This window comes from Budorcas taxicolor, chromosome 13, assembly GCF_023091745.1.
Source record: "Budorcas taxicolor isolate Tak-1 chromosome 13, Takin1.1, whole genome shotgun sequence".
NCBI lineage: Eukaryota > Metazoa > Chordata > Mammalia > Artiodactyla > Bovidae > Budorcas > Budorcas taxicolor.
The window spans coordinates 72,089,961-72,116,814 of record NC_068922.1 but is presented as its reverse complement, the minus strand read 5'-3'; the positions used below and the strand labels follow the sequence as shown (position 1 = coordinate 72,116,814).

The 26,854-nt window shown below is 53.8% G+C and overlaps 1 protein-coding gene across 1 annotated transcript; it reads right to left on the bottom strand.

Annotated features, from left to right (window-relative positions):
* On the bottom strand, positions 1-26,854 carry MYBL2 (MYB proto-oncogene like 2). The gene is made up of 14 exons (XM_052651028.1): positions 26,835-26,854; positions 23,219-23,312; positions 19,259-19,330; positions 18,340-18,432; positions 17,966-18,186; positions 15,565-15,727; positions 10,162-10,449; positions 6,921-7,331; positions 6,370-6,509; positions 4,984-5,083; positions 3,500-3,613; positions 2,078-2,170; positions 998-1,147; positions 1-401 (listed from the first exon to the last, which is right to left on the bottom strand). The coding sequence occupies exons 1-14, from the start codon at positions 26,852-26,854 to the stop codon at positions 273-275; spliced, it is 2,088 nt and encodes a 695-aa protein (XP_052506988.1). The 3' UTR covers positions 1-272.

Genomic DNA, 26,854 nt, shown 5'->3' with positions numbered 1-26,854 from the left:
GAGAAGCTGAGGGGCTCCCTGTGGCACTCGGGGAGGGCCAGGCCAGCTCAGAGGTGGGTCTTTGTTCTGTTAGCACCAGGAACTGCCCGCAGCTGCAGCCGGGCTCGGAGACAGGACAGCAGGTGGGCCTGCCTGTCCCCACCTGAGCAGTCTGGGAGGGGCTGGTGGCAGCAGGCTCCCTGCAGGTGGTCTGAGTGTGATTCCCACTCACACCCCAGAATTGGCCCCCAGCCCCCTGTAAACATGAGAACGGGCTCGTGACTGCCAAGCCCCTAAGACAAGATGAGGGTCCGAGACGTGTGGCTGGGCTTCAGGCGACCCAGGAGCTGCCGGGCTTTCTCCTGCATGAACAGCTGGTCCCTGGTGCCCCCGCAGGCTACCGTCTTCCAGGCGCTGGTCATCTGGGAGGAGGAAAGGGGGTTACCATCCAGGCAGCAGCCGGGGCTCCTAGGGAAGCCTGGAGACCCTGGTTGGGGAGGGGTGGGGACATTTTCTATCACACTCCCTCCCTCTAGAAGTCGCAATCTGCACTCACTGCACCTTCCTGGTGGACCTGGGGAGTTAGTGCCATCTCTGGGCATCCTCAGGGATAGAGCAAGGAGGCTGGACCAGAACATGAGCCCCCACCCTCCCCCGTGCCCACCATGTGGACAGCCCCCATGGGAGGAAAAAACCTATAACTCTGCAGGCTGGAGAGCAGCAGAGAGGGGTTGACAACTGCAGATGGCTGGGGAAACAGGCAGGGGATCCCTGCCTTCAAGGACAAAGTCACGGAGATATGTCTTAATTACGAGTGAGACCACATCGTGAAGGAGCGGCTTTGCGGAGGGGGATTTCTGCTACCCAGGTCCCCCACGGGAGTGGCATCTGGACAGAGATGTGAAGCCTACGTTCATCAGTCAGCAGAGCCACTGGAGGGCATCAGGCAGAGGCAAAGCCAGTGCAAGGCCCTGGGGTGTGGAGGGCGCAGAGCGAGGCCCTGGGGGGCAGCACTCACAGGGGCAGGGGTTGCAAAGTGGCCCCGGGGCTTCGGGGCTGCCGGCTTCTCGGGCTTGGCCTGCAGGAAGCCCTCGTTCAGCAGGCTGCTGTCCTCTCTGCTGCCCGATGGGGTGAGGCCCGAGGAGCCCGCTGCGAGGATGCTGGTCGGCTGAAAGCAAAACCAAGTCAGAGGCTCAGCGTTTTGCCACAGGCCTGGGCAGCCTCCCAGACAGGCCTTTACCCTTGAAACAGCCCGCTGGGCTCAGCGTCCTTGTTACAGGCAAGAACCTGAGGCACAGGCAGCTCAAGAGATGCCAGAGACCAGGCCCTCCACTCCACCTCCTCTGCATTTAACCACTTGACCTGACTTTTTTTCTTTCCACTAGTTATTTCACTCGCCCAAGGGTCTGTCTGGAGTGCACCAAGTTCCCGCCTGGCGTGGATGCCTTAGACGGAGCTTTCTCTGCCAGGAGTTTGAGTGGCAGGCGGACCTGTAGGAGCTGCCAGGCAGTCATCTGTCTCGTGGGCCTTTCCACAGCCCTCACTGTCTGCTGCCAGCCACCAGTGAGATACAAGCTCACTTCACTGCCTGCTGCAAGGGATCGACTGCCCGGCATGGTTTCTGGGGCCCAGGCTCTGTGGAAGCAGTAGCCCCCTCTGGAGGTTGGCCTGGGAATAGGGCGGCATCCATGCCAGGGGAGAGGTGCCTCGATCACCTGGCAGGGCCCCAAGGCACCTCACTGATCGTCTCCGGGTCCTCCCTAGCAGTGCAATACAAGGGAAGGCGCTGGGGACTCAGAAAACACACACGCCCAACAAGTGCTCGCCATCAGCGCTTGCCGACCGAGCCTTCTCTAAGGACCAGAGCAAGGCTGCCTGGGTCGACCAGTGGGGAATGCCCAGTGCCACCTGCCCCCTTCCTCCCCGCTGAGCCCGGCACAGGGAAGCCCTGCCGACTCCACCCCCAGGGCTCTCCAGGCTGAAGGGCTCCAGAGGCCCAGGTCCCCCAAGGAGACTCCATACTCTCAGCCTCCTGCAGCTGGGTGGGGAGTAGGGAGTGACCTCACAGGACAGCTTCTCTCCCAGACCCCTGACCAACCTTGGGCAACGTGGACATCATCAGCTTCACGTCCTCATCTACGATGTCAAGAGCCAGGGACTTGCGGACTTTCTTAATGGGGCTTCGCCGCATCTGGGGAGAGGTGGTGGTTAGGACACACGCCTGAATTCCCGTCACCCTCAGTGCCTGATGACACTGGTCCCGGCTGCCCTGGTCCAGAAACCAGGCCCTGGTGCAGGGAGAGCCCTTGAGCAGGCCCGGCTGGAGAGGATCTTCCGGGGGAGCCGTGGGGGCCCAGGACACGGCCCCATCGTAGACTCTGTCCACAGGGCAGACTGTCCTGCCAGATGCTCACCAGGTATGGAGGACGCCAAGGCCACCTCCACCCAACCTCAGCCCCAAGGGGACCAAGCACAGCCCAAGTCTCTACCACACTAAACACCCACACAGCCAAGTTACCACTAGAACACCCACCAGCCGGGGTGCTACACAGAGACACATAACCCCATGGGACACAGGCTGTTATGGGAATGCCCAGCCCCCAAGCCCCGCGCCTCCTAAAAGCAGATCAGGGGCAGCTCTGACCCCAGGGAGGGCCTCTGAGACAGACAACTGTTCCCGAACTCAGCCCTGTGCTCCCAACAGCTGCTACCCCTGCTGGGAACCACCTGCAGACACAGCTGCCTACACACCAGGGGGCCCAGCTGGAGGGTCCCCTCCCCGCCTGGCCACCCACCACCACTCTGGCCCACTCCCGCCTTCCTTTCTCCCTAGAGGAGAGCCCTGGGAACAAAGGGGCTTCAAAACAGGAGACACAGCCGCCTGCGGTCAGGAAACCACGTGGGCCGGGGGTGGGACAGGTCTGTCCAGCGTGGCCCGGCCTCTGCACCCCGGCATCCAGAGCAGTGTCCCCACCCGCTCCCACCTCACCTGAACCGGCTGGCCCCACCTCCTCACACTGCGCCGACAGCCGGCTGGCGGCTCGTCTGAAGGATGCCCCCTGAAATCCTCTTTGGGCCTTTTCTGTCCCCTAATGCTGCTGAGTCACTGGGGGTGTTTGCCATTTCTGCCCACTGAACTCCAGAAGCGACCCCTTCTGGGTCTTAATTACCGTTCTACCCACCCCGCCTGGCCCAGAGCCCACTTCAGGAGGGTCCAAACAACGCGGAATAACTGAGGCACCAGTTCAAGGGGAGAGGGAAGGGTGGCAGGCAGCTGTGCCGGCCAGTTTTATGGACCCCCAGGCTGTAGGAACGGACGGCCGCCCCCCGCCCCCCGCCCCCGTGCCTGTTCCCCAGCCGCCCCCTGCTCCGCTGCCTGTTCCCCGGTCGCCCCCCTGTCCCCCTGCCCCTGGTGCCTGTTCCCCGGCCGGCCCCCGTCCCCCTGCCCCTGGTGCCTGTTCCCCTGCCCCGCCACCCCCGGTGCATTCCCCAGCTGCCCCCCGCCCGGCCAGCCGCTCACCCCGGCCTTCCTCTTCTGCTTCTCGGGCCTCACTTCGTCCTCGATGATGAGCTCGATGCCGGCCTCGGAGCGTAGCACCTCCTTCAAGTCCTCCTCCAGGTGGGGGGTCTGGGGCTGCGGGCGGGGATGGCCAGGGTGAGGCTCTGCACCCAGGCCAGAGGACTCGCGCCGAGCCTGCTCGTGGGGGCGGCAGGGCAGACCTGGCCGCACCTCCACTGCCCTGGGCGATGCCGGAGGCGGCCTGGAGCCGGGACGCTGGCCTCACACACGGTGTCCATGGCCATTAACCGTCCTGCCTGGGCCACTGGCCTCAGCTCCCTGAGGGTTGGGAGCACTCCAGTTCATCACAACCACCCTCACCCAGGCCAAGGAACCAGCTGGCATCCTCCGCTGAGTACAGACGGAGGCTGAGAGCACAGCCCAGGGCCACACAGCTGTGAGCTCAGAGCCTGGACACACTCAGAGCCCAGTTCCTCCCCACCTCGGCCCCACACCAAGAGAGGACCCGGACACACTCAGAGCCCAATTCTTCCCCGCCTCGACCCCACACTAACAGAGGTGTTGGTTCCACATCCCTTTCTTGGGCCTAGGCGCTCAGGTGGCAGAGGCCAGGGGATGTAGGGCACAGTGAAACCGGAGAAGTCACTCTAAAAGCCCCCGTGTACTTGAATTATCGCTGCCAAGGTTGGACTTGCCCTCTTGGATGTGTCCCGAGAGCACACAGACATTTCAGTATCTGGGAGCTGAGTCCAAGTCAGGAAAGGGCCGGACTGACTGTGCCTGGCCCGGGGCAACTCCGCCAGCTCCAAGCCAGGACGGGGAGACCACAGCCCCACCTGTGCCCCACGGGGTGAGCCGGGAGGGGAGCTCACTGCAGGGATTCTTCTCCATGACCCGCCTTTCTCCCACCTGCGGCTGGGTTCTCAGAAACGACCTGCTTCAGAAAACCCGGGGTGCCAGCCCTCTCTGCCCTGGGGTAAAGCAGGACCATCTCATGAACTAGGAGCTGGGGGAGAAGGGCCGTCCTCACACTGCGGGGAAAGCAACCCAGGAGATGTCTCCACACTGCCCAGCTGCTTCCAGCCCACTGACAGGCAGCTGGTCAACAGCCTTGGGTTTGACAAGCAATTCACCACTTTCCTCAACCAGCTTGCAGCACCCACGTAAGTTCTTCTCCATCCCAAAGCCTGCCCATGTTCTGCCTGGCACAGCCACGAGCTGAGTATTCGGTCACTTTGGATGTCGGCCTCCACCACCCCCAGGTCCACTGGGATGCCGCCGTAGCTCCAGCACCAGCCAGGACCGCCTGCATGGTGGTTGCTCTGGAGACATCTGGAGAGCTGGTAACTCATTTTAACAGGGGGCCCTGTTTATCAAACTAGGGAATCGCAACTTCTCAAGGCAGTCGGGAGACGCTAATGGGATCTCAGGACAGGGTGAGTGATCATAAACAGCTGGAGGACTGGCCCGGCCACACCACCTACCAGGGGCTTTAGTGGTCCGTACTTCTCAAGGGCGTTCTTGAATGGGGTTGGCGTGTGGGGAGTGTTGTCCATGGAGTACTTCTGATCTGGGGTTACAAACCTGCCAGGCACGGAGAAGGAGGCTGGGCGATGGCACTGGGGGGCTCTGCCATGGGCTGCTCCTGACTCCCACACCCCCAACTGACCTTTGGCCTCAGCGGCAGAAAGGCAGCCCCCAGACGTGGTCTCTTCCCATCCCATCTGCCCGCCCGCCCACCCACCCACCTCCTCATCTGCAAGGGGAGTTCCGGGGGCAGAGAGGAAGGGCCGTCCTCAAAAACAGCAAAGAATAGGAAGAGCCTGAGGGAGTCCAGGAGACCCGAATGGGTGGAAGAATTGCTGAAGATGTTGCCTTCACTAGGATTTTCCATAAAACAAGGTGGCCTGTGGTCAGACTGCAACCCCAGCAGGAGAGGCAGGCGAGGAAGACCGAGGAAGACCACACCCCTCCCCGTCTCTCCGGAGAAGCAGCAGCTACTCCTTTTGCGGTGCCAGCTGTCTGTTTAAAAGCTTAGTGACTTGACAGGAAAATCGTTTCTCAAGAAACCTATCTATGTTAAATTTTAGATCACTTGTTCAAAGACAGATTTCTGACCAAGAGATCCATACAGCTTATCTGAAATCACCTATCATTATGAGAACTAAAATTCCTGAGCGGATCCCTGGTCTACAGCTTGACTCCTGAAATATAAATAGCAATGCTTCTCCCCCACCCAGCAAATGTAACGAGCCGAAGAGCAGTTAAGCAACTCTACCTGGAATTCAAGGGTCATGATGATACAAGGAAGAAAACTTATTGTGAAAGCACCTCCACAGAAGCAGGTGAGCCACCTGTACAGGCCTGAAGGTGGAACACAGCCGTCCCTCCTGAGCACCAGAAAATGGAGAGGACTGGGGGGCCTTGTGTCCTTCCCGTAGATCTGCTCAAGCACAGTGGATCTGCACTCGGAACTTACAGAAATGACGCACACATTACATTTTTCGTGGCAAGGTGGACTCTCCACATTTCTAATCTCTGAATTTAGAAAACCATCAAATTAAAAAAATAAAAAAAGAGGAATTCCCTGGTGGTCCAGTGGTTAGGACTCTGCACTTTGAGGAGGGCACAGGTTCAATCCCTGGTTGGGGACTATGTTCCCGCAAGCCATGTGGCCGAAAGAACAAAACAAGAAGAAAAAAAAAAAGAATTAGAACAAAAGTGAAGCACCAGACTACACTGATGAAGGAGGTGTGATGACCAGGAGGAGGCTGCCTTCATGAAACAAGAGTCCCAGGTGTTTTCCCAAGGCGTCCCTCGCCCAGAGAGCCGGTCTCTGCTGGGGGTGCAAGGGCAGGCCTGGCACTCACGCAGCGTGCTTCTGGTGCAGGGGCGTCTTGTCCCGGTGCAGTGGCGTGGTGACCACCACCTTCTGGCTGCACACGGGGGTGGATGTCAGCGAAGGGCTCTCCAGTTCCAGTGCGTCCTGTTTATTCCAGAAGTTCAAAAACTGCCAGGACGACAAAGGAAACCAGATGAGGCGATGAGCTCAGGGCCAGAGAGCAAAGGCCAGGACAGATATGCAGGTCCACGTGGACCCTTGGCTTGGCGTCACCCAATCCTCCCTTTGCCAGCCTGACGGGAGTCCATCTCCCACCCCCATGTGCTGCTGGCCGTGAACTTAAGGCAAAGCAGGCTGGCTGTCTGAGAGCAGCTTCTTTTCAGAAGGTAAAAAAAAAAGTAGCTCTGAAATGGTCTTCCTAAGCTTCATGAGGGCAGGGCCAGACCTGGTGTGGGGTCCCACGTCCCCAGCACTGGGCACAGGGCCTTGCACACAGCAGACACCCAGAAAATGGCCTGTACTGGGCAGCGGGGGACCGTCACCTGCTCCCAGTGAGCAGTCGGGGTGGGGTGCACGCACCTGGGAGGGAGAGAAGGGAAGGGTCTTGACGGGCGTGCTCTTCGGGGTGAGGCTGTTGCAGGAGTCCAGGAAGGACAGGCTGGCACTGTTCTCTGTGACGGGGGACAGGGCGACACGCCTCTTCTTCTGCCGCTTGAGCACGGAGGGCGGTGTGCCCACACCCAAGCCCCCCACGTCAGTGCTGGGGGAGATGGGGATCAGCTCGCCCCGGCTGCTGCGGCTCAGGTCAGAGATGGTGTGGCCGTCCAGGCGGTACTCGGTCACGCTGGGCGCGGCAGCAGCAGCTGGCCGGGGTGGCGCGGGCTGCTGCTGCCAGGCTTGGGACTGCCCTGGGCTGCCCACGAGGCTGCCCTCAGCTGATGGCTCCTCGGGGAGGTCAAACTTACTCAGGTCACACCACGCGTCAGGGTCCTGCCCGGAGACGGGGGCGGGGTTAGGAGTAACTGGCTTTCCCAGCGGTCGATAAACCACAGGGCTCATGTGCTACTGGAAAATATCAGAGCGTCAAGGATGATCCTACAGGGACCTCCCTGGCGGCCCGTGGTTAAAACTCCACGCTTCCACTGCAGGGGGCACAGGTTCAATCCCTGGTCAGTAACCAAGATCCCGCATGCCACGTGGCACAACCAACAACAACAAAAAACCCTGATTCCACAGCCCAGGAACAATCACCCTTAACTCTTCCTTGCCGTTCCTCAACGATTCTTCTATGTCTGTGTATCTGTATCTGTAAACATAACTGAAATCCTATCATGCACATGGCTGCTTGCTGTTATTAAAAAAAAAAAAATGTGCTATGCATTTTTAAGACACACAAAAAACACCGAAAAAAATACAAAGAAAATTCATATGCCCATCAAGAAGCCTAAGAAATAAAACCTTATCACTAAAGCTCCAGGTCTATCTGGCAAACCTCTGCCTGCATGCAGGAAACCACTGCCGAAATTAAGTACTGACCATCTTTATGCATTTCTTTATCAATTAACACTTACCTGTGTCCCTAAATATTTAGTATTTTCAATGTTCCTAACTTTAATACAAATCATTTCTATTTCGCTTCTTTTTCCATTTAAAATTTCTGTAGAGCTGGAATAATGCAGGCACCTCATTCTATTACCAAAGTTTGATGTTTACCATCAGTAGACTTTAGTTGTTGTTATAGCAAAAACATTAACTTTTATAATAATTCTTACAGCTGAAAAATGTTCTATCATTTGAATATACATTACTCAGTCCCCTTCTATTGGACATTTGGGTTCCTCCTAATTCTTAAAGATTAAGAACAGATGTTCTTTATGAACATCTTGGACATAAACCTTCTTTATTTCTTGACAGACACCTGGAAGTGAAGACCTGGGCCCTAGGCCATGAGCAGGATGAAGGGTCTTCATTTGCCAGCCACGTTCCCAGACAGGAGGCGGCCCTGGGCTCCATGAGCCTGTACATCACGGCACCTCACTGGGTGCTTCAGCTAAATTGTATCCACCCTCTACCCACCCTGCTGAGGGAGTATTACCCTCTCCCTCACAACCCAAGGCAGCCAAGTCAGAGAGGGTATGATCCTCCCAAGGTCACTAAGTTCCTAAGAGTAATTCTGAGAGGAACGCTTGGGTCCTTTCTGCCTTTGTCCAGTTAATGACAACCTAGCCCTAGGGCTTCTGGAGACAAATGTCTCCACTTTGGTCCCTGGGCATCTGGCTCTGAATGGACAGGAACCCCAGTGGTGATTTCTGGTCCCTGGGGCTCGCAAGAGCCTGGGAAGTTCATTCCTGAGGGTGGAGGGCAGCTCAGGGAAGTGCTGACTCCAGGACCACCTCCCAGCATGGAACGCCAACCTTGCAGGGGCCCCTGGAATTCACAGCATCTAACAGGCCCAAGTACACGCCCCAAGGACTGGCCCAGGGGACGATGGCAGTGTTTCTACAGCTACTGTGATCCGCCCCCCCCAACCAGTCGCTGAAGGTCATCGTGGAGTCAGCCCGAGCTCAGCACTCACCAGCTGTTGTGACTCTGGATAAGCCTCCTAACCTGTCTGAGCTTGAGCTGAGTCCACCACCCAACCCCCTTCACAGGCTGTTAAAGGACTGACAGCATACAGAGAGGCAGCAAGTAGCGAGCCTGGCGCGTGGCAGGTATTCAGGGGTTAGAAACCGTCATCACAGAAGGAGCCCCAGGACTGGGACATGACAGGTGCCTGAGAGGAGTCTGAGGATGGCCCCAGGCAACCCGGTGAGGCTCCAGCAGGGCGGGCAGCGCTCACCTCAGCCGGCCCTCGGGTAGTCTGCTGAACAGACCGACACACACAGCTAACTGCGAGATCCATTCTGGTGGAGGAGACACCAGAGTTCCTGCCACTGTGGCAAGAGGGGAAACCCAGAGCCAGAGGGTCTGAGCAGGCAGCCCCCTGAGACCGACTTCACAGTCTAAGCCCTCACTGGGCAGGACACTGGGCACGATGGTTAAGACCTCAGCCCCTTACTCGCTGTGTGACCTTGGGTACACCATCTGATCTCTCTGAGCCTCATCTACAAAAACACAGAAAAGATACCCCTCCCAAGATACCATGTGGACTACACGTTAGGCCCACAGCCTGACATTTAGCAGATGTTCAATGAACAGCATCATTATTCTCAGCTAAGAAGAGGAAGCCTAAGTGGGAAGGCTTGTGTGGGCGCTGCCCACTGAATGCCTCTGCCCCCCTAGTCACCAGCCTCTTGCCCACCACCTCCTGAAACCCACTCCACACTTCAGGCCTGGGAGATGGAGCTGTGAAGTCACACCAAGAAGTGCAGCCCCCACCAGAGCCCCTCCCCAAGGGGCACAGCCCACAGCCAGTGTGGCTCTCCCTGAGAAACTGGGACACGCTCACCGTCGCAGCCCCAGACCCCTGCCCTTCCCGGGGTCCTCTCCAGGAAACCCGACCGTCGGCGCTACACGAACACCAGTGCACTGGTGCTGCTATGGACACCACACCCTCCCCATCCCCCGAGGACTCTGTCCCCCACTTCCGCTGGGGAGCATGCCCCACCACCCCGGGCTTTACGAGTGAGTCAGGAGCTCCCTGAAGACAGGGACGGCACAGCCACTCTCTTGGGGTTGCCAGGCCCTGGCCGGGCGCTCAGTATCGGCTCAGCTACATCAGCAAGACGATGAGCAGACGGAAGGACGTCTGTCTAGGGGGACGAGTGCTCCCTCATAGGGGTGCTCAGGGCCCACCGGGAAGTCCCTCAACCAACATTACCGACTCAATCAAGTCCAGGGCTTCTGAGAGGCCGGACTCCACAGCCGGGATGAGGAGGTTGGCAGCCTCCACCACCCACTTGTAGGGCAGGCTGGTCTCCGGCGAGGAGCCTTCCTGGTCTTCACGCTTGGGGAAGTCCTCCAGGGGCTCTGGGGTCCGCACTCCGTCCAGCTCCGCGGGCACAGGCTCCTGCTCCTGGGCGGGGGCGGCCGCTGTGACCTCCTCCTCGCTGCTCTCCTCTTCCTTCAGGGCAGGGAATGCCGGAGGCCAGCTGGTCACGACACTTCCCTGGGGACACAGGGCATGCAGTTTGAGTTTGTCATTATGAGATACAAACTGTGCCGTGTTTCAGCAAAAATGCACCATCTGAACCTTATCAGAAGTCTATCAACCCTAGCACTTGATAAGGAAACTCAAGTGAACCCAAATTGAAAGACGGTCTATAACATACCTAAGCAGAGACATCACTTTTCCGCCAAAGATCCGTCTAGTCAAAAACTATAGTTTTTCCAGTAGTCAGGTATGGATGTGAGAGTTGGACCATAAAGAAGGTTGAGTGCTGAAGAATTGATACTTTTGAACTGTGGAGTTAGAGACTCTTGGGAGTCCTCTGGACAGCAAGGAGATCAAACTAGTCAATCCTAAAGGAAAGCAACCCTGAATTTTCATTGGAAGGACTGACTGATAGAGAAGCTGAAGCTCCAATACTTTGCCCACCTGATGTGAAGAGACAATTCATTGATGGTGGGGAAGATTGAGGGAAGGAGAGAAGGGGGTGGCAGAGGATGAGACGGTTGGATGGCATCACCGACTCAACGGACATAAACTTGAGCAAATCCTGGGATAGTGAAGGGCAGGGAAGCCTGGCATGCTACAGTCCATGGGGTCGTAGATTCAGACACAACCTAGCAGCTCAACAACAACAAAGCCTAACCTTATACTTCAAAAGTATCAGTACCATGAAAGGCTAAAGCGGATAAAAGAGACAGGACAACGAAACAGTGTCTAACCCTGGACTGGGTCATAGGCAGGAAAAAAATGGAAACTGGATGGAAGATTAGTTAAAGTTCCTAAAGTAGTTAAATTCCAAGTGTGTACTCAAGGTCCACTGGTGAATGTCCTTATTCTTAGGAAATACAACTCAAGTATTAGGGGATAAAAGGCACAATGTATGGAACCAATGTATCTCACATAGCTCAGGTTAAAAAATATCTATGTACATAGAGAAACATAAAGCAAATCTGACCAATATTAAAATTTAATGAACCCAGTAAAGGGTATAGGAGAGCACTCTTCTTGCAACTTTTTTGTATGTTTAGTATTATTTCAAAATGAAGGTTTGAAAAAGGAGTGGATACTAATTTTGTGACAGGAAAAGAAAAAAGAAATAGAGGAAGATCGTTTGTGGCAATTATCTCCCCTGCAAGAATCTGGAAACAAGCTCTGACATGTTGACCTGACTGCCCGAGGAGCCTTGAACCCAGCACACGTGAGGCTCCCAGTGGCTAAGACTGCACTCCCAATGCAAGGGCAGAAGCTCAATCCCTGGTTGGGGAACTAAGATCTTGCAGGCTACACAGTGTGGCTAAAGTAGAATAAATAAAATAAAACATTAATTAAAAAAAGAGAAAATGGTCAACCTCACTAGTAAAAGCAATGTAAGTGAAGCAATGATACTGCACAGCTGCTCATAAAACTGGCAGACATTCTGTAAAATCTGAGCCAGCTGTGACCCAGTGTGGGAAAACAGGCAGCTCCACTTTCTGCTACAGCAGGACGGCATTGCCCTTTGAGTGGGAATCTGGCGATGCGTTATGAAAAGTTGCTTCCCTGGGGCTGAGTGGGAATCTGGCGATGCCTTATGAAAGCTGCTTCCCTGGGGCTGAGTGGGAATCTGGCGATGCCTTATGAAAAGTGCTTCCCTGGGGCTGAGTGGGAATCTGGCGATGCCTTATGAAAAGTGCTTCCCTGGGGCTGAGTGGAAATCTGGCGATGCCTTATGAAAAGTGCTTCCCTGGGGCTGAGTGGGAATCTGGCGATGCCTTATGAAAGCTGCTTCCGTGGGGCTGAGTGGAAATCTGGCGATGCCTTATGAAAAGTGCTTCCCTGGGGCTGAGTGGGAATCTGGCGATGCCTTATGAAAGCTGCTTCCCTGGGGCTGAGTGGGAATCTGGCGATGCCTTATGAAAGTGCTTCCCTGGGGCTGAGTGGGAATCTGGCGATGCCTTATGAAAGTGCTTCCCTGGGGCTGAGTGGGAATCTGGCGATGCCTTATGAAAAGTGCTTCCCTGGGGCTGAGTGGGAATCTGGCGATGCCTTATGAAAGCTGCTTCCCTGGGGCTGAGTGGGAATCTGGCGATGCCTTATGAAAGCTGCTTCCCTGGGGCTGAGTGGGAATCTGGCGATGCCTTGTGAAAAGCTGCTTCCCTGGGGCTGAGTGGGAATCTGGCGATGCCTTATGAAAGCTGCTTCCCTGGGGCTGAGTGGGAATCTGGCGATGCCTTATGAAAGTGCTTCCCTGGGGCTGAGTGGGAATCTGGCGATGCATTATGAAAGCTGCTTCCCTGGGGCTGAGTGGGAATCTGGCGATGCCTTATGAAAGTGCTTCCCTGGGGCTGAGTGGGAATCTGGCGATGCCTTATGAAAAGTGCTTCCCTGGGGCTGAGTGGGAATCTGGCGATGCCTTATGAAAGTGCTTCCCTGGGGCTGAGTGGGAATCTGGCGATGCCTTATGAAAGTGCTTCCCTGGGGCTGAGTGGGAATCTGGCGATGCCTTATGAAAGTGCTTCCCTGGGGCTGAGTGGGAATCTGGCGATGCCTTATGAAAGCTGCTTCCCTGGGGCTGAGTGGGAATCTGGCGATGCCTTATGAAAGTGCTTCCCTGGGGCTGAGTGGGAATCTGGCGATGCCTTATGAAAGTGCTTCCCTGGGGCTCAGCTGGTAAAGGACCCGCTGTAATGCAGCAGGACTTGAGTCCAATCCCTGGGTGGGAAGGTCCCCTGGAGAAGCGAAAGGCTGCCCACTGCAGTATTCTGGCCTGGAGAAGTCCACGGACTGTAGAGTCCATGGGGTCGCAAAGAGTCGGACACGGTTGAGTGACTTTCACTTTTCACTTTAGGAAAATTTCAAATGTCTACACTGTTCGACTAAGCATTCCCCCACATAAAAAGGCACACGTACAAGCGATGTGAACAGTGATGTCCACTGCAGCATACATGGTGACGAGACGCTCATCAAGACAAGAGACGACAGACAGCATGACCGATTCAAGGATGAGGCAAAGGTCTGTACACACATAATGACAGGGGAAGATATAAGGAGAAAATGACGTTTGTAAAACGGGTGGTTTAGTCGCTAAGTTATGTCTGACTCTTGTGACCCCATGGACTGGAGTCCACCAGGCTCCTCTGTTCATGGGATTTCCCAGGCAAGAATACTGGAGTGGGTTGCCATTTCCTCCTCCAGGGATACTTTCTGACCCAGGGATCAAACCTACATTTCCTATGTCTCCTGTATTGCAGGTAGATTCTTTATCCACTGAGCCATCAGGGAAGCCCATTTGTAAGATTGCAAGAAGATCCAACCAGTCCATCCTAAGGGAAATCAGTCCTGAATAATCAATGGAAGGACTGATGCTGAAGCTGAAACTCCAATACTTTGGCCACCTGATGCTAACAGCTGACTCTTTTGAAAAGACCCTGATGCTATGAAAGATTGAGGCGGAAGAAGGGGACGACAGAGGATAAGATGGTTGGATGGCATCACTGACTCAATGGACATGAGTTTGAATAAGCTCCAAGAGCTGGTGATGGACAGGGAAGCCTGGTGTGCTGCAGTCCATGAGGCTGCGGACAGGACTGAGCGACTGAACTGAAGGTCTAATCTTATACAAAACACCCCCTGATGTTTTGTGTCTGGGGGGCTGGCCCTGCAGGCCCAAGGGAGTGCCTAGACCTGGATCTGGACCTCACAGGTCCAGCCTCACCCATTTCTCTCCACTGTCATTTTAATGATTCTATTATCCTGGTAATTTATTTAACTAAGGTTAACATCTGACTTTTTGTTGTTAGAAACAGAACTTTACTGACTGTCCTTGTAACTAAATCACTGCTCATTTGCTCACTTCTTTCTTAAGAAGTTCTTTGAGGTAGATAGACACATTCTTTAAAAACTTGAATGCATTCTGCTAGATTGCCCGCCAGAAAACACTCACCTTTTCTGTGTGTATGGAATTTACCTCACTGATCAATGCTTGCAATTATAAACTTTCTCCATGCTTCAAAAATAATACAATGATCATTGTAGGGTTAGAAACAAGCCTGTGAGGCACAAGGCTGAGCCTATAAATCCCAACTTCCAGAGAGAACGGATATACTGTTTAATGCATGTGCCAACATTTACTACCAAGGCGGGAGGAGAAAGGGGCAACAGAGGATGAGATGGTTGGATGGCATCACTGACTCGATGGATATGAGCTTGAGCAAACTCCGGGAGTTGGTGATGGACAGGGAGGCCTGGCATGCTGCAGTCCATGGGGTCGCAAAGAGTTGGACATGACTGAGCGACTGAACTGAAACTTCAATTTTTTAAAAAGTGTGCCCTAGGGTGTAGGATGTGAAAGTCACTCAGTCATGTCCAACTCTGCGACCCCACGGATTACACAGTCCATGGAATTCTCCAAGCCAGAACACTGAAGTGGGTAGCCTTTCTCCAGGGGATCTTCCCAACCCAGCGATCCAACCCGGGTCTCCCACACTGCAAGCGGATTCTTTACCAGCTGAGCCACAAGGGATGTGAGATGTTAACAATTATAAAAGTGACACCATATGATTTCATTTATGACTTTTTAGAAAACTACAGAGATTAAAAAAACTGGTGAAGGGTGTCAGGGACTAAGGATGGGAAATTCTGGGCTGAAAGGGGCACAAGAGCCTGGGGGGTGATGGGGACATTCTGCATCCTGACTGTGGTGGTGGCGACATGACTGTCTCGGTCCTGATCTCCACAGGAAAAGACGAATCTTACTGTGATGGCACCTTGACACATCTGATTTTCAAGTACACATATGTTTTACTATGAAAAAGCTGGAGAGAGCAACAGGTGGGAAGGAAGCTGTTGATGACAAGAGGGAGGCTGAAGGCCTCCCCGCCTCCCCCTCCCTGACACTGGCTTCTGCATCCTGCTTCTGTGCGGAGGTGAGTGCCAAGCGTGGACACAAGTGTCACGGGGAAAGGCCCTCGTGAGAGACGGGTGGCCACACAGACCCTCCTGCAGGATCAAAGAACAGCCGAGGGAACGGGTGAAAAGGGAGGAGCAGGTGTTGATGGGATGGCATCGGATACACGTGAAATCCCGACCCACCCAAGTGCAGTGGCCAAGCCCTCCCGAGCTCCCGCTGCTCACCTGGCCTTCCGAGGAGGGGGCACTCTGGCGGCCGTCCTTGTCCTCCAGCTCCAGCAGCAAGTACATGGGGGGCTTGCTGTCTCTGGACTCACTCAGGAAGCCTCCCGTGTCCACCTTCCTCTTGATGGTGGAGTTCCAGTGATTCTTCACAGCATTGTCCGTCCTGCAGGGGCCAACGGGACCTTTGACCCCAGCTCAGTGGCCCACGCCCCACCGGGTGCATAATTAGCCTCTCTGAGCTGAGCTCCAGCTTCTGTCAAGGAGGGTTCAACCTGAGGATCTCTAAGGGCTCTAAGATGAAGTCTGACATGCCTGCAGCCTGGCATGATTTACAGAGTATTTTCACACACCTCTGCGAAGTAAGCAAACATCTTATTCAGCCGACAGGGTAAAAATCCTAACACTGAAGTGTTCTGGCAACCCTCAGACCCTTCCCGGCTCCCTGGGCATCTGTAGAAACTGGAAGCAAGCTGCTGGCTGCTGGCCCATGTCCTGAGGCTCAGGGATCTCAAACATGAGCCCTGATCACCTCCCATAGATAGAAAATGACCAGAGAGGGCAGAGCAAGAAAACACAGGGTCCCCTGCTGACTACTCTGAGCCTTGGCTTTTTAATCTGGAAAATCAGATCACTTCCTCCTCCATCACTTGTTAAAGATTAAAGCGCAAACACGTATAGTCGCTTAAGTCAGAGTAGTGACATGTAAAAGCAGGGAGGGTAGCACAGTGGTACAGGAGCGCAGGAAGTGTGGACGGAGAGAGGCCGATGGGTGCGCAGTAGAGCAGGACAGAGCAGCAGAGAGGAGAGCGGTACAAGGCACAGGGAAGCACGGACTGTGGGAGCACACATCGGCGTCGGCGTGAGCAGCCCCAGCGCACACGGGTCGCAGCAGTGCACAACTGTGGACACACAGAGACAGTGCCTTCTTTGGGGCTCTGAGCTGAGTGCTTTTCCACCAGAATAACAGCTTGAATAGGCCACCAGTCTCAGAGGAGGGTCTGGGCACTATGCGGAGGTGGCCAGGGACTCACCACAGGCGGGAAGGACAGACCAACCTTCCCGGAGGAAACAACATTCCCCACCAAAAACCAAAGGGTGAGAGCGAGCTGGCTACACAGTGGGCACCAGGCAGCGGGCGTCCAGGCTCCATGTCTGTGGGTGGGAGGAGAGCATAGTGCAAAGCCCGACAGGTGAGCGAGGGTGACTGTGGATCAAGGTGAGGCTGTGGCATCAGCCAGGTCAGGCTGGCCACACGGGGAAGAGTCTCCATCCAAGGGTTAGTGGAAGCACCAAAAGGATTAACACACTTAGGTCTGAGTTTGGAAACAGATGATTTCAGACTCCAGGGAAAACAGGCCATCTGGTATTCTATCTCCTTTCCCTCCATGCCATTTACCCTGGCACCACAATGCCATCGTAAAGAAAAGATTAGAAATAAAGCAAAGTAGAAATGCCCATGGACAGGGCCAGTGATTAGGATGCAGCATTCCTGAGGCAGGGTGCACGGGTTTAATCCCTGCTCAGGGAACTACGACTATCTTGTGCACTATACGGGGTGGTCAACGCACGCGCGCACACACACACACACACACACACACACACACGCACGCACACACACACAAGTACACAGACAAGAGAGCAGGGTAGATGGTAGTGGTGAATAAGAGATTTTTACGGTTTCCAGAAGCAACTGTGTGAAGCAACTCGGGAGCCTGGAGTTGACCCTGGAAGATCTGGCAAGACTGCAGCCCAAGTCGTTCCAGTTCTCCTTGCAGAACCTCGAGAGACCCAGTGCTTGGAGCGGCCAGGCCCAGTAAGGAGTAGAGTGAAAACAGAGGAGTGCTTTGGACGTCCAGACCAGGAGGAATGAGACTTACTCTCTTTTATTAAAAAAAAAAAAAAAAAGACCAGGCAACCCAAGCCACCTGGCTTCTCAGGTGTCACAGTGGTGAGGAACTTGCCTGCCAGTGCAGGAGGATCCAAGAGACATGGGTTTGATCCCTGGGTCAGGAAGATCCCCTGGAGGAGGGCACAGCAACCCACTCCTGTACTCTTGCCTAGAGAATTCCATGGACAGAGAAGTGTGGTGGGCTACAGTCCATGGGCTCGTAAAGAGTCAGGACATGACTTCAGTGACTTAGCGCGCGTGCAACCATGGCCAGGGCACGAAGCCAAAAGTGGGCCCAGATGAGAACCTGCACTGTGAACAGGAGGCCCCCAGGCCTGCCCCACCCCGCTCCAGTCTCCCAGCAGCCAGTCCCTGCACCGCCCGAGGCAAGAATCTGAAGGCCTCTCCTTCTGGGAAGAGTGAACAAAGCCAGAGAAATCGGACTAGGCCTTGAACATCCCCACAAAGGCCAGGGGGTGCCCTGACCGGCCCTGGCCCCAGCAGGCGGCTCACCTCCCCGGCAGCATCTTGGCGATCTCGGCCCAGCGGTTGCCCAGCACCTTGTGGGCCTCGCAGATGATGCGGTCCTCCTCCTCCGTCCAGCAGGACTTCTTCACCTCAGGGTTGAGGTGGTTGTGCCAGCGCTCACGGCACTGCTTGCCCAGCCGGCCCTTCAGGTGCTTGGCAATCAGCGTCCACTGCTTCGTGCCATACTTCTTGACCAGCTCGATGACCTTGGGGGAAAGACGCTGTGAGGCCAGCGGGACCCCCCCACCCCCTGTTTCCCACCCTAGCACCCACCAGTGGGATGTCATCCTCAGTCTCCTGACCCCCTCCCCCGGGGTGCATGAATGCCACGGTGTAGCAGGCTCAGGCCCAGGCATTACCTTCTGGTCCTCCTCTTTGGTCCATGGCCCTTTGACGAGGTCTGGATTCAAGACCCTCAGCCACCGATACTGGCACTGCTGGTCAGTGCGGTTCTGGGAAGAGGAGAGGCATCCTTGAGAACTCCTGGCCTGTGGCCCTGCCTCGTTCCCAGAACCACCACACACTACACACTACACACCCACGGGCCAGGACACTGTGGTTCCCTTTGCTACAAGTGGGCCTGGATGGAAGCAGGCAAACTCAGAACCCTGTGCAGAGCCACTGCCCACAACTGCCCTGTGCCAGCCTGCGGGCTACATCAGGGATTCTCGCTTGCTTCCGAGAGGGGCTATTTCCCTGAAGGTTTCAGACCCTGTAGAGGACAGGGAGTGAGGGATGGGGCCAAAGGGTCTGGTGACCTGGTCCCCGAGCTGCCTGATGAGCCAGGAAAGCCAACAGCAGCTCCTGCCACATCCCCTCCCTGTTGGCCACCTGCAGAGCTGGGTGTGGGGGATCCTAGGGGGAGCCACATCACCAGGAGGCTCTAGATGCTGGACATGGTGGCTCCGGTCAGCTCTGCGGGGGCCTCACCATGAAGCCTGCTCAAGCATCGTTTCCTCTCAGGTTCAGTTTCACGGTTGAGAAACCAAGCAGCCACTCGTCAGTGACTTGCAGGAAGAAATGCAAATATGCCACTGATATGACGCATGATCATGGAGCCTAAGGCCCCCAGGCACCCAGAGGCTGCCACGTGGGGACGCTTACATCAGGGTGCCCCGATTCCAGTTTGGGTACAAAGGGCCTCAGGAGGCTGGAAGGTTGTTTTGTTGGGAGAGCTCGGGGGGCACCTGGTAAGGAATTCTCCTTTCTTCTCCCTGACACCAAGTCTCTCCCAGGCTCCCTGTCCGGGGGAGCGGGCGGCAGAGGGGCTGCACTCACGGGAAAGTGGCTGGCCAGGAACTTCCAGTCTTGCTGTCCAAACTGTTTCACCAGGGCCTTCAGCTGCTCGTCCTGCCAAAGCCAGGAAGACACAGGGCTCAGCTCACACGCGTGCAGAAAGCGGCTGCTCTGGACTGAGACCCACCCTCCCTCCAACACAGAGAACAGCCTCATGCATCCATTCATGTCATGAAGTGATCATCTAACTTTGCACCAGGCACGCCAGCATCAGAGCTGCTCAACTTTGGGGACTTAAAGTCTAGAGGGAAGCAGACGCTAATCAAAGGATCCTGCAAACAAAAGGAGGGCCACTCTGTGTTGCAGGGATGGAGAGATGGACAATGAGGCCTACGGGGGATCCAAGGGACAGGCTCCAAGGAACTCTAGTGAGGCTAGGCTGCAGGAAGCAGGAGACAGGGAGGCAAGAGGATTTGGGGGTGGGGGCGGGGGCGGCGGGGACCAGAGCACACGCAGGGTTGACTCAGGCCTCTGCGTCACGCAAGGCCACCGATGCACTGAAGCATCACCACTGACAGGTGGTCACAGTCCAACATGCTTGTTGTGAACTTCACTTTGGCAGCTGCAGGAGAAAGGGCTGCAGGAGGGCAGAATGGAGGATAGGAGGCCATTACAGGCATCCAGGCCAGAGACGACAGTGACCCAGCCCTGGAGACAGGGAAACGTGGGCACTTGGAATGGAAAAACATATCTGTTAGAACACTCTCCTGAACATAAACTCGTTCTCCTGAAGATAAACTATTGATTCATGCAACAACATTAAAATCACAGTATCAATAGGATGAGAGAAAGAAGTCAGACATAAGAAGAGTACGTATTGCTTAATTCTGTGCAGAGGAACTTCTAGAAAAGGTAAACAAAGCTATAGGGACAAAAAGATAGTCAACGGTGTCCATGGTCAGGGTTGGTTGGTGGGTGGAAGAAATGAACAGCAGGGAGCAAGAGATGCCTGGGGTGATGGAAACACCCAGCAAGGTGGTGTTGCTGTGAGTTTCACGGCAGCACATCCACTGAAACTCACTGGATTGTACTTCAACAGTTGTAGCTGTTTGTGTGTAAAATATTCCTAGAGCAAACTGACTGTTTTTACCCCCTGCAACTTGTAGGTTCTCAGTTCCCCCATCAGGGATTGAACTGAGGTCCTCACAGTGAAAGCTTGGGGTCCTAACCACTAGATGGCCAGGGAATCCCCCAAACTTATTTTTTTAAACTTTATATAGATAAAGAAAATGTAGTATTATCCATACAGTGGAATATTATTCCGCCTCAAAACAAGGAAATTCTGTTACAAGCTACAACCTGGATGAACCTTGAGGACATTATGCTAAGCAAAATAAGCCAGACACAAAAGGACAGAGACAGTCTAAGTTCACTCATATGAAGAATCTAAAGTAGTCAAAAATAAAAACCAGGGACTTCTCTGATGGGCCAGCGGCTAAGACTGTGCTCCCAATGCAGGGGGCCTGGGTTCAATCCCTGATCAGGAAACTAGATTCCAAATGCTGCAACTAATGATCCTGCACGTGGCACCGAGAAAATGATCCCATGTGCTACAACGAAGAAGAGGGCAGCCAAATAAAAAAAGAAATTAAAAACAGAAAGTAAAACAAGGTGGTTGCCAAGGGCTAGGGGGAAGGGATGGGGAAAATTAGTGTTAATGATTCAGCTTTTTTTGCAAGATGAGAGTTCCGAAGATCTGCTGCACAGTGAGAATACGCTTCATGTACTCAACATACACTTGAGAACAGTTACAATGGTTTAACATTAGGTGTTTTTTCACACACTCTCTCTCCCGGGCAGGGGAAAAAAAAAGGCCACCACAGACATCCAGACCCTCAACTCAGCTTGGCCACAGCCCAGCACCAGCTGGACGAAGTCCCCATAAATCCTGTTGCGGGGCCAGCCCACGTCCACACAGTCAGCTCCGGACACCATGCCCTCCCTTGCTGCCCATCCCACCTGGTCAGGCCAACCCCTGCCTTCTGCCCATGTCCCCTGGGTCCATCTCCAGCACCACCATCCTCCCTGACAACGGGGGTGGACAATTCCCCCCTCTCCAATTCCTCCTGGGCCCCGTGGGCCCCTCCACCTGTCGACTCTTACCTGCACTGCCCTCATCCCGCCACAGCCATCTTCTGTCTGAACAACGCAGCGCCCCTCCCTGCTTGCTCAGCCTCAGGCTGCCCCAGATCTCTTATCCACCCCACATCCAGTAGACCAGCTCCCTGAAGCTACAGTCACATCATTCATCCGCTTTAAAAATCGTCACTGGCTTCTCCCTGCCAGCTGAGCAAGCCTCCGTCTCTGAGCCCAAGCTTCAAGGCCTTCCTCCTTGGACTCTGTTCCATCTTTCCCTAAATCAACCTTTTCAAAAACTCTTCAAGGACCCTTCCCTCCAGCCACACCAGGGCCCCTCTACTTGCCTTTTCCCACCTACACCCCCTTTCCTGTTCTGACTTACCCACTATTTTGCATACCTCCCTGATCACTGATTTTCCAAATCCTCACCCATGAAGCGTTCCTTAACCTCTCAGACAACAGTAAACTCAACTTCTAAAGGCAGTTAAGACAATGACAGGCACCTCTTAGGTCCAGAAGGCTTAGTGTAAGACAGGAGACACCACTGTGGGCATAAAGAATGTCAGTCCTGCCAGCGCTGTGATGGCCACAGCACGTCCACGGGCCTTGTGTGTGGTCTTATTTCTCCATCCCAGGCAGAGAAAGATGCTCCGCGGTAGGGACCCCACCTTGTCTGATCTCCTAAGACCACAAGAGCAGGATACAGACCCTGGTCTACAGTGGGATGAACAGAAAAGGCTGGCCTAGCTCTCCTGTGAAGAAAAATCTCTTATGATTTAAGAGTGTTTCACAACTCAAACAGTAAGTTAAGAGGAGGTTGGGGGGGAAAGAGACTCACAGCTAAACACATCTAGGAAAACAGAGGCAGAGCAAAAAGATAAGGCCAATAGGAGTTTAACATGGTACAGTCAAGTTACAAAAAGACCTGACAGTCTATAAAACTAAACATATACCTACCCCTTAGGGATACATCCCTACGTATCCCGCCTAGAGAAATGAAAACATAATCCTCAAAAATACTTAGGCAAGAATTTTCATAGCAGCTCTAGCCTCAATAGGCAAATTCTGTAAACAGCCAAAATGCCCATCAACAAGTGAAACATACCATGGGCTATCCATACAACGGAATACTATTCAGCAAGAAAAAATGAACAAAGTACTGAATCATGCAACATTACACTGAACAAAAGAAGCCAGAAAGAAAAAGAGTATAGCTCTGTGAATTCATTTACAGTACAGTTGAGAACAGGCAAGAAGATCAGAGACACTGACTGGATGGGCCACTGCCCGGAGCTGGGAAAGATGAATCACAAAGGGAACTTCCAGGGATAATCAAGATGGCACTTATGTAAGTAACACACACTTATTAGAAGTGATGGAACTGTCCAGTTTAAAAAGGTGCATTTGACTACATATATATATATATACACACTCCATAAACACAATTAAAGAATAAAAAGAAAATCAATTCAGAGCTTGGTATTACTGACCACAATACAATTATTATTTTTTAAAATGATAATAAAGTAGGGGTTGGCAGATTTAGCTAAACCACCCAGCAGTTACAGGACAAGCGGCACAATTAAAGTTCAGGATACAGAACACACCAGCTTCCCAGAGACAGCAACTGCTGCTCCTCAGAGACACATCCCTCCCAGAGTCAATACTGACAGGGTACAGGAATGCTGAGAAGCATCAGAGAGAAACAGAGGGCCCACCGGCCGCCTTCAACAGCGCCGCCCCTTCATCATACTGGTCGGGGCAGACACACCCCAGGTTCAGTTCCGTCTGCCCCCACCCCTGCCGCCCCCCCACAGCTTCCATCACTTCCATCGCCCGCAACTGCCCCTCAGTGTCACTTACCTCCTCCTGGGTCCATTTGACCTTGCACTTGCTGTCTCTCTGCTCTGGCACATCTGAATCTGTGTCCTGGTAGTGCAGCTCATCCAGCTCCTCACTGCAGGGGAAAAAAGCCAAAGGTCAAGGATATGCGTCTCTAAGGGCTGCCACCTGATGGACAGAGTGTGGACAGAGGCCAGTGACCTCGAGGGAAAGGTTTCAGGGAGGTGGGCTTCTACTGTAGGCACAAATGTGGGTGCTTCCACCCTCCCCCTTTCTAAAAAGTTTTTGATGAAATGGGGTTATGGGGATTTCCCTGGTGGTCCAGTGTCTAAGATTCTGAGCTCCCAATGCAGGTGGCCCAGGTTCGATCCCTTGTCAGGGAACTAAATCCTACGTGTGGCAACTAAGACCAACCACAGCCAAGGAAATAAACTAAAATAAATATTAAAAGAAGAAATAGAGCTATGGTCTATTTTCTTCTTTATTCTTGTCTTTTCACTAACACCTTATGATTTCAAAAGCTAAAAGAAAAAAGATTTCACCAAGAATATTAGGATATTCAACACCAGACACCCATTTCATGTTTCCTTTTCAGTAACGAAACTTTAACTTGCATGGGTATTTTAAGGATTAAAGTCAAAGATGTATGTAATCATTATGCACCAGGATTTTAAGAAATATTGGTTATCTGAGAAAACCATTTAAAATACATTATCTCAGGGACTGCCTTGGTCATCCAGTGGCTAAGGCTCCATGTTCTCAATGCAGTGAGTCTGGTTCGAGCCCTGGTCAGGGAACTAGATCTCACATACTCCAAGTGAGAGTTCCTAGAGATTCCGCATGCCACAACCAAGACCCAGCATAGCCAAATAAATATATATTAAAAAAGAAAATATATTACCTCAGTAACTATGTGCATTTTTGCATACCCCTTCTCAATCCTTGCCTTCACACAGGCCTAATTTATGGAGCAAAAAATCAGAGTACAAGCAACTTTGAATTCTGAATGTTTTTATTTTCTAAGTCACTCCAACATCTTCCTATTTACGTGGTTTAATGTTTACAAAAATGAAGATCATGCTATCCATGCCCAGGGATGTCTGGGACTCACTGGAGCACCCTCCCAACTCAGGTGGACCTGTCAGGGACATTCCTCAGGCATGCATTTTTACGTAGGAAAAGTCTATGAGTCTCCAAGCACAGGTCAGGTATCAAAAGAAGGAAGAGGACTTCCTTCTGCAGGCACCCTCCTTTTCCCTTCTCACCATCTCCCTAGTCACTCCCACACTCCCCAGAGCGCCTTGGAAATCCTCCTGTCTCATAACATAGGCCCTTAGGTTGCAAATGCCTATCTCCTTGACAACCGGGACAGAGGTCACCTCCACCTCCGTATCTGCCTTTGGAGGATGGCACCAAAATGCCTTAAGAAATGTTTGCTCTGGAAATGGCCAGATACAGGAATGAATGACTGATAAACATGCAAAGCTGCTGCCTCTTAGTTGATCAGAAATGCTAACATGAGTCAACTTTTAGAATGAGGTAAGGAAGGGACAGATGCTGTCTAAACCCACCAACACCAGTCAAGAGAGCTGGAATTCAACCTTGTCTCGTCATTCCCAACCCAATTCATGGAGCACTCCACCATCTCAAAATAGGAGATTCTACAAGATACTAATAACAGAAAGAAGCTGGCTTTAGCATCAACTGACCCCGGCCTCTGGTTCTCTGACACCCAGCTTCTAACAGAAGCTCAGCAAATGTTCCTTCAAGGACAAAGGGATTTCTTTGTGAACACCCTCTGGAGCTCCAACACTCTATTTAATGCGGACAGTACTTCAGGCGGCTGGGACAATTCCGTGAGGTTTAACATACTTATATCACCATCACAGTAATGACTGTCTACTTCACATGCGTTCTCATTATTCCCATTTAACAGATGTGAAAACTGAGCTCCCAGGTGGCACTAGCAGTAAAGAACCCACCTGCCAATGCAGGAAACATAAAAGACACAGGTTCAATCCCTGGGTCAGGCAGATCCCCTGGAGGGCATGGCAACCCTCTCCAGTATTCCTGCCTGGAAAATCTCATGGACAAAGGAATCTGGCAGGCTACAGCCCATAAGGTTGCAAAGAGTCAGACATAACTGAAGCGACTTAGCACGCACACACGAAGCTCGCAGGGGTTAACCTGCACCTGTAGGTCCTCATCTGATAATCCCAGCAGGAAAAGCAGAGGCTAAGTCAGTAGTGCAACCACGTGGAGGTCTCACACACCCTTTCTATGCCCTTCCATGTGCTGGGCTCTGCTCCAGTTGGGGTGAGTCAGAAGCTGAGCAGGAAGTAGGGCACTGTGCAGAAGAGAGCTACAGCAAGTGGCCAAGAATCAAACTGAATGCTGTGGGGTTCCAGGATGCAGAACCCATCCCTCACCTGGGAGCTGGGATTCTTCCACTGAGCCCCAGGGCATAGATGGTAGAAGACCTGGGGGTTTTCAGGGGCTTTGGGTTTGTTGCCTGGAGTGAACACTTCCTGAACCAGAAATTCAGGGCCTGACCAGTGCCTGCCCAGAAAATAACTCCTGGGAATTGGAGCTGCTCTGAGAAACCATGGCCTGAGGAAGACACACCCTGTGCCTGATGACTTCCCAGGGATCAGATGTTTCCTTGCTGAGAAGCCTGTGAAGGCAAACATCACCTGAAGCGGGATATTTCAGGCTATTTGGTATGGATACGTGAATCCTGGGAGGGAACAGGTCAGAACCCCTTGTGGTTCTGTAGTGTGACTCCCAGACTGGTTGAAAAGCCTAGAGCTCAGACACTCAAGGAACAGGTGTAAGACAGGAACATGGAACTCACAGACCTGATTTCTGGCTTGTCTCTGCCATTCAAACTCTGGGGGATAAGTAAAATGGAGACTGCAGTTCTTGCCTCCGCCCCAGGGGTTGCTGGCACAGATCAGTCTCTCTTCCCCTTGCATTCAACCCCAGCTGCCCCAACCCCCGCACGTAGGACAGGAAGAAGGTCTCCGGAGCGAGACCGACCGAAGGCCCCGAGCCCAGGTGGTGAGGGACCAAAAAGTCCCTCCTGGCCCCAGCAACCCTCCTAGGTCAGGGGAGAGAGCCGGGAGTGCTCCGTGCTTCCCCGAACGTTAAGAAATGCCCACCGGCAAAACCAGACCCCCCGAAAGGCTCCAAAGACAAGCGTCTTCCAGGCTTTCGCCTCCCACTCACCGCGACTTCGAAAATAATTTTTCTTCTCCAGGGGTCGCCTCCCTCCCCGGTAAAGGCCCTTCCAGCTGACACCACCGTCCCACCCCCACCCCGCAATTAGGCGGGAGACAAAATGACATCATACAAGGCTTGGCCCGGGTCCCAGGAGACCCGCTCGCCCCAGCTCCGAGGCCCAGCAGGCCCGGGGGTCCCGAGCGAGGAGCCCCCGAGAGCTCCCCGGCTTCGCGCGCACCCTCGACGCCTCCCCGCGTCAGGCGACGCGGGACACCTGAGTTTTCCGCCGACCCCAACCGCGCCCGGCCGCGATCGGAAAAGCCCCGGCGAGGGGGGCGGTGCGGGCAGGGGTCGGGGCTGAGGAGGATGGCGCCTGGGGAGGGGGGAAGGGCCCTCCGCCGGCCGCTCCGCTCACCCGCGCGTCCGCCGCGACAT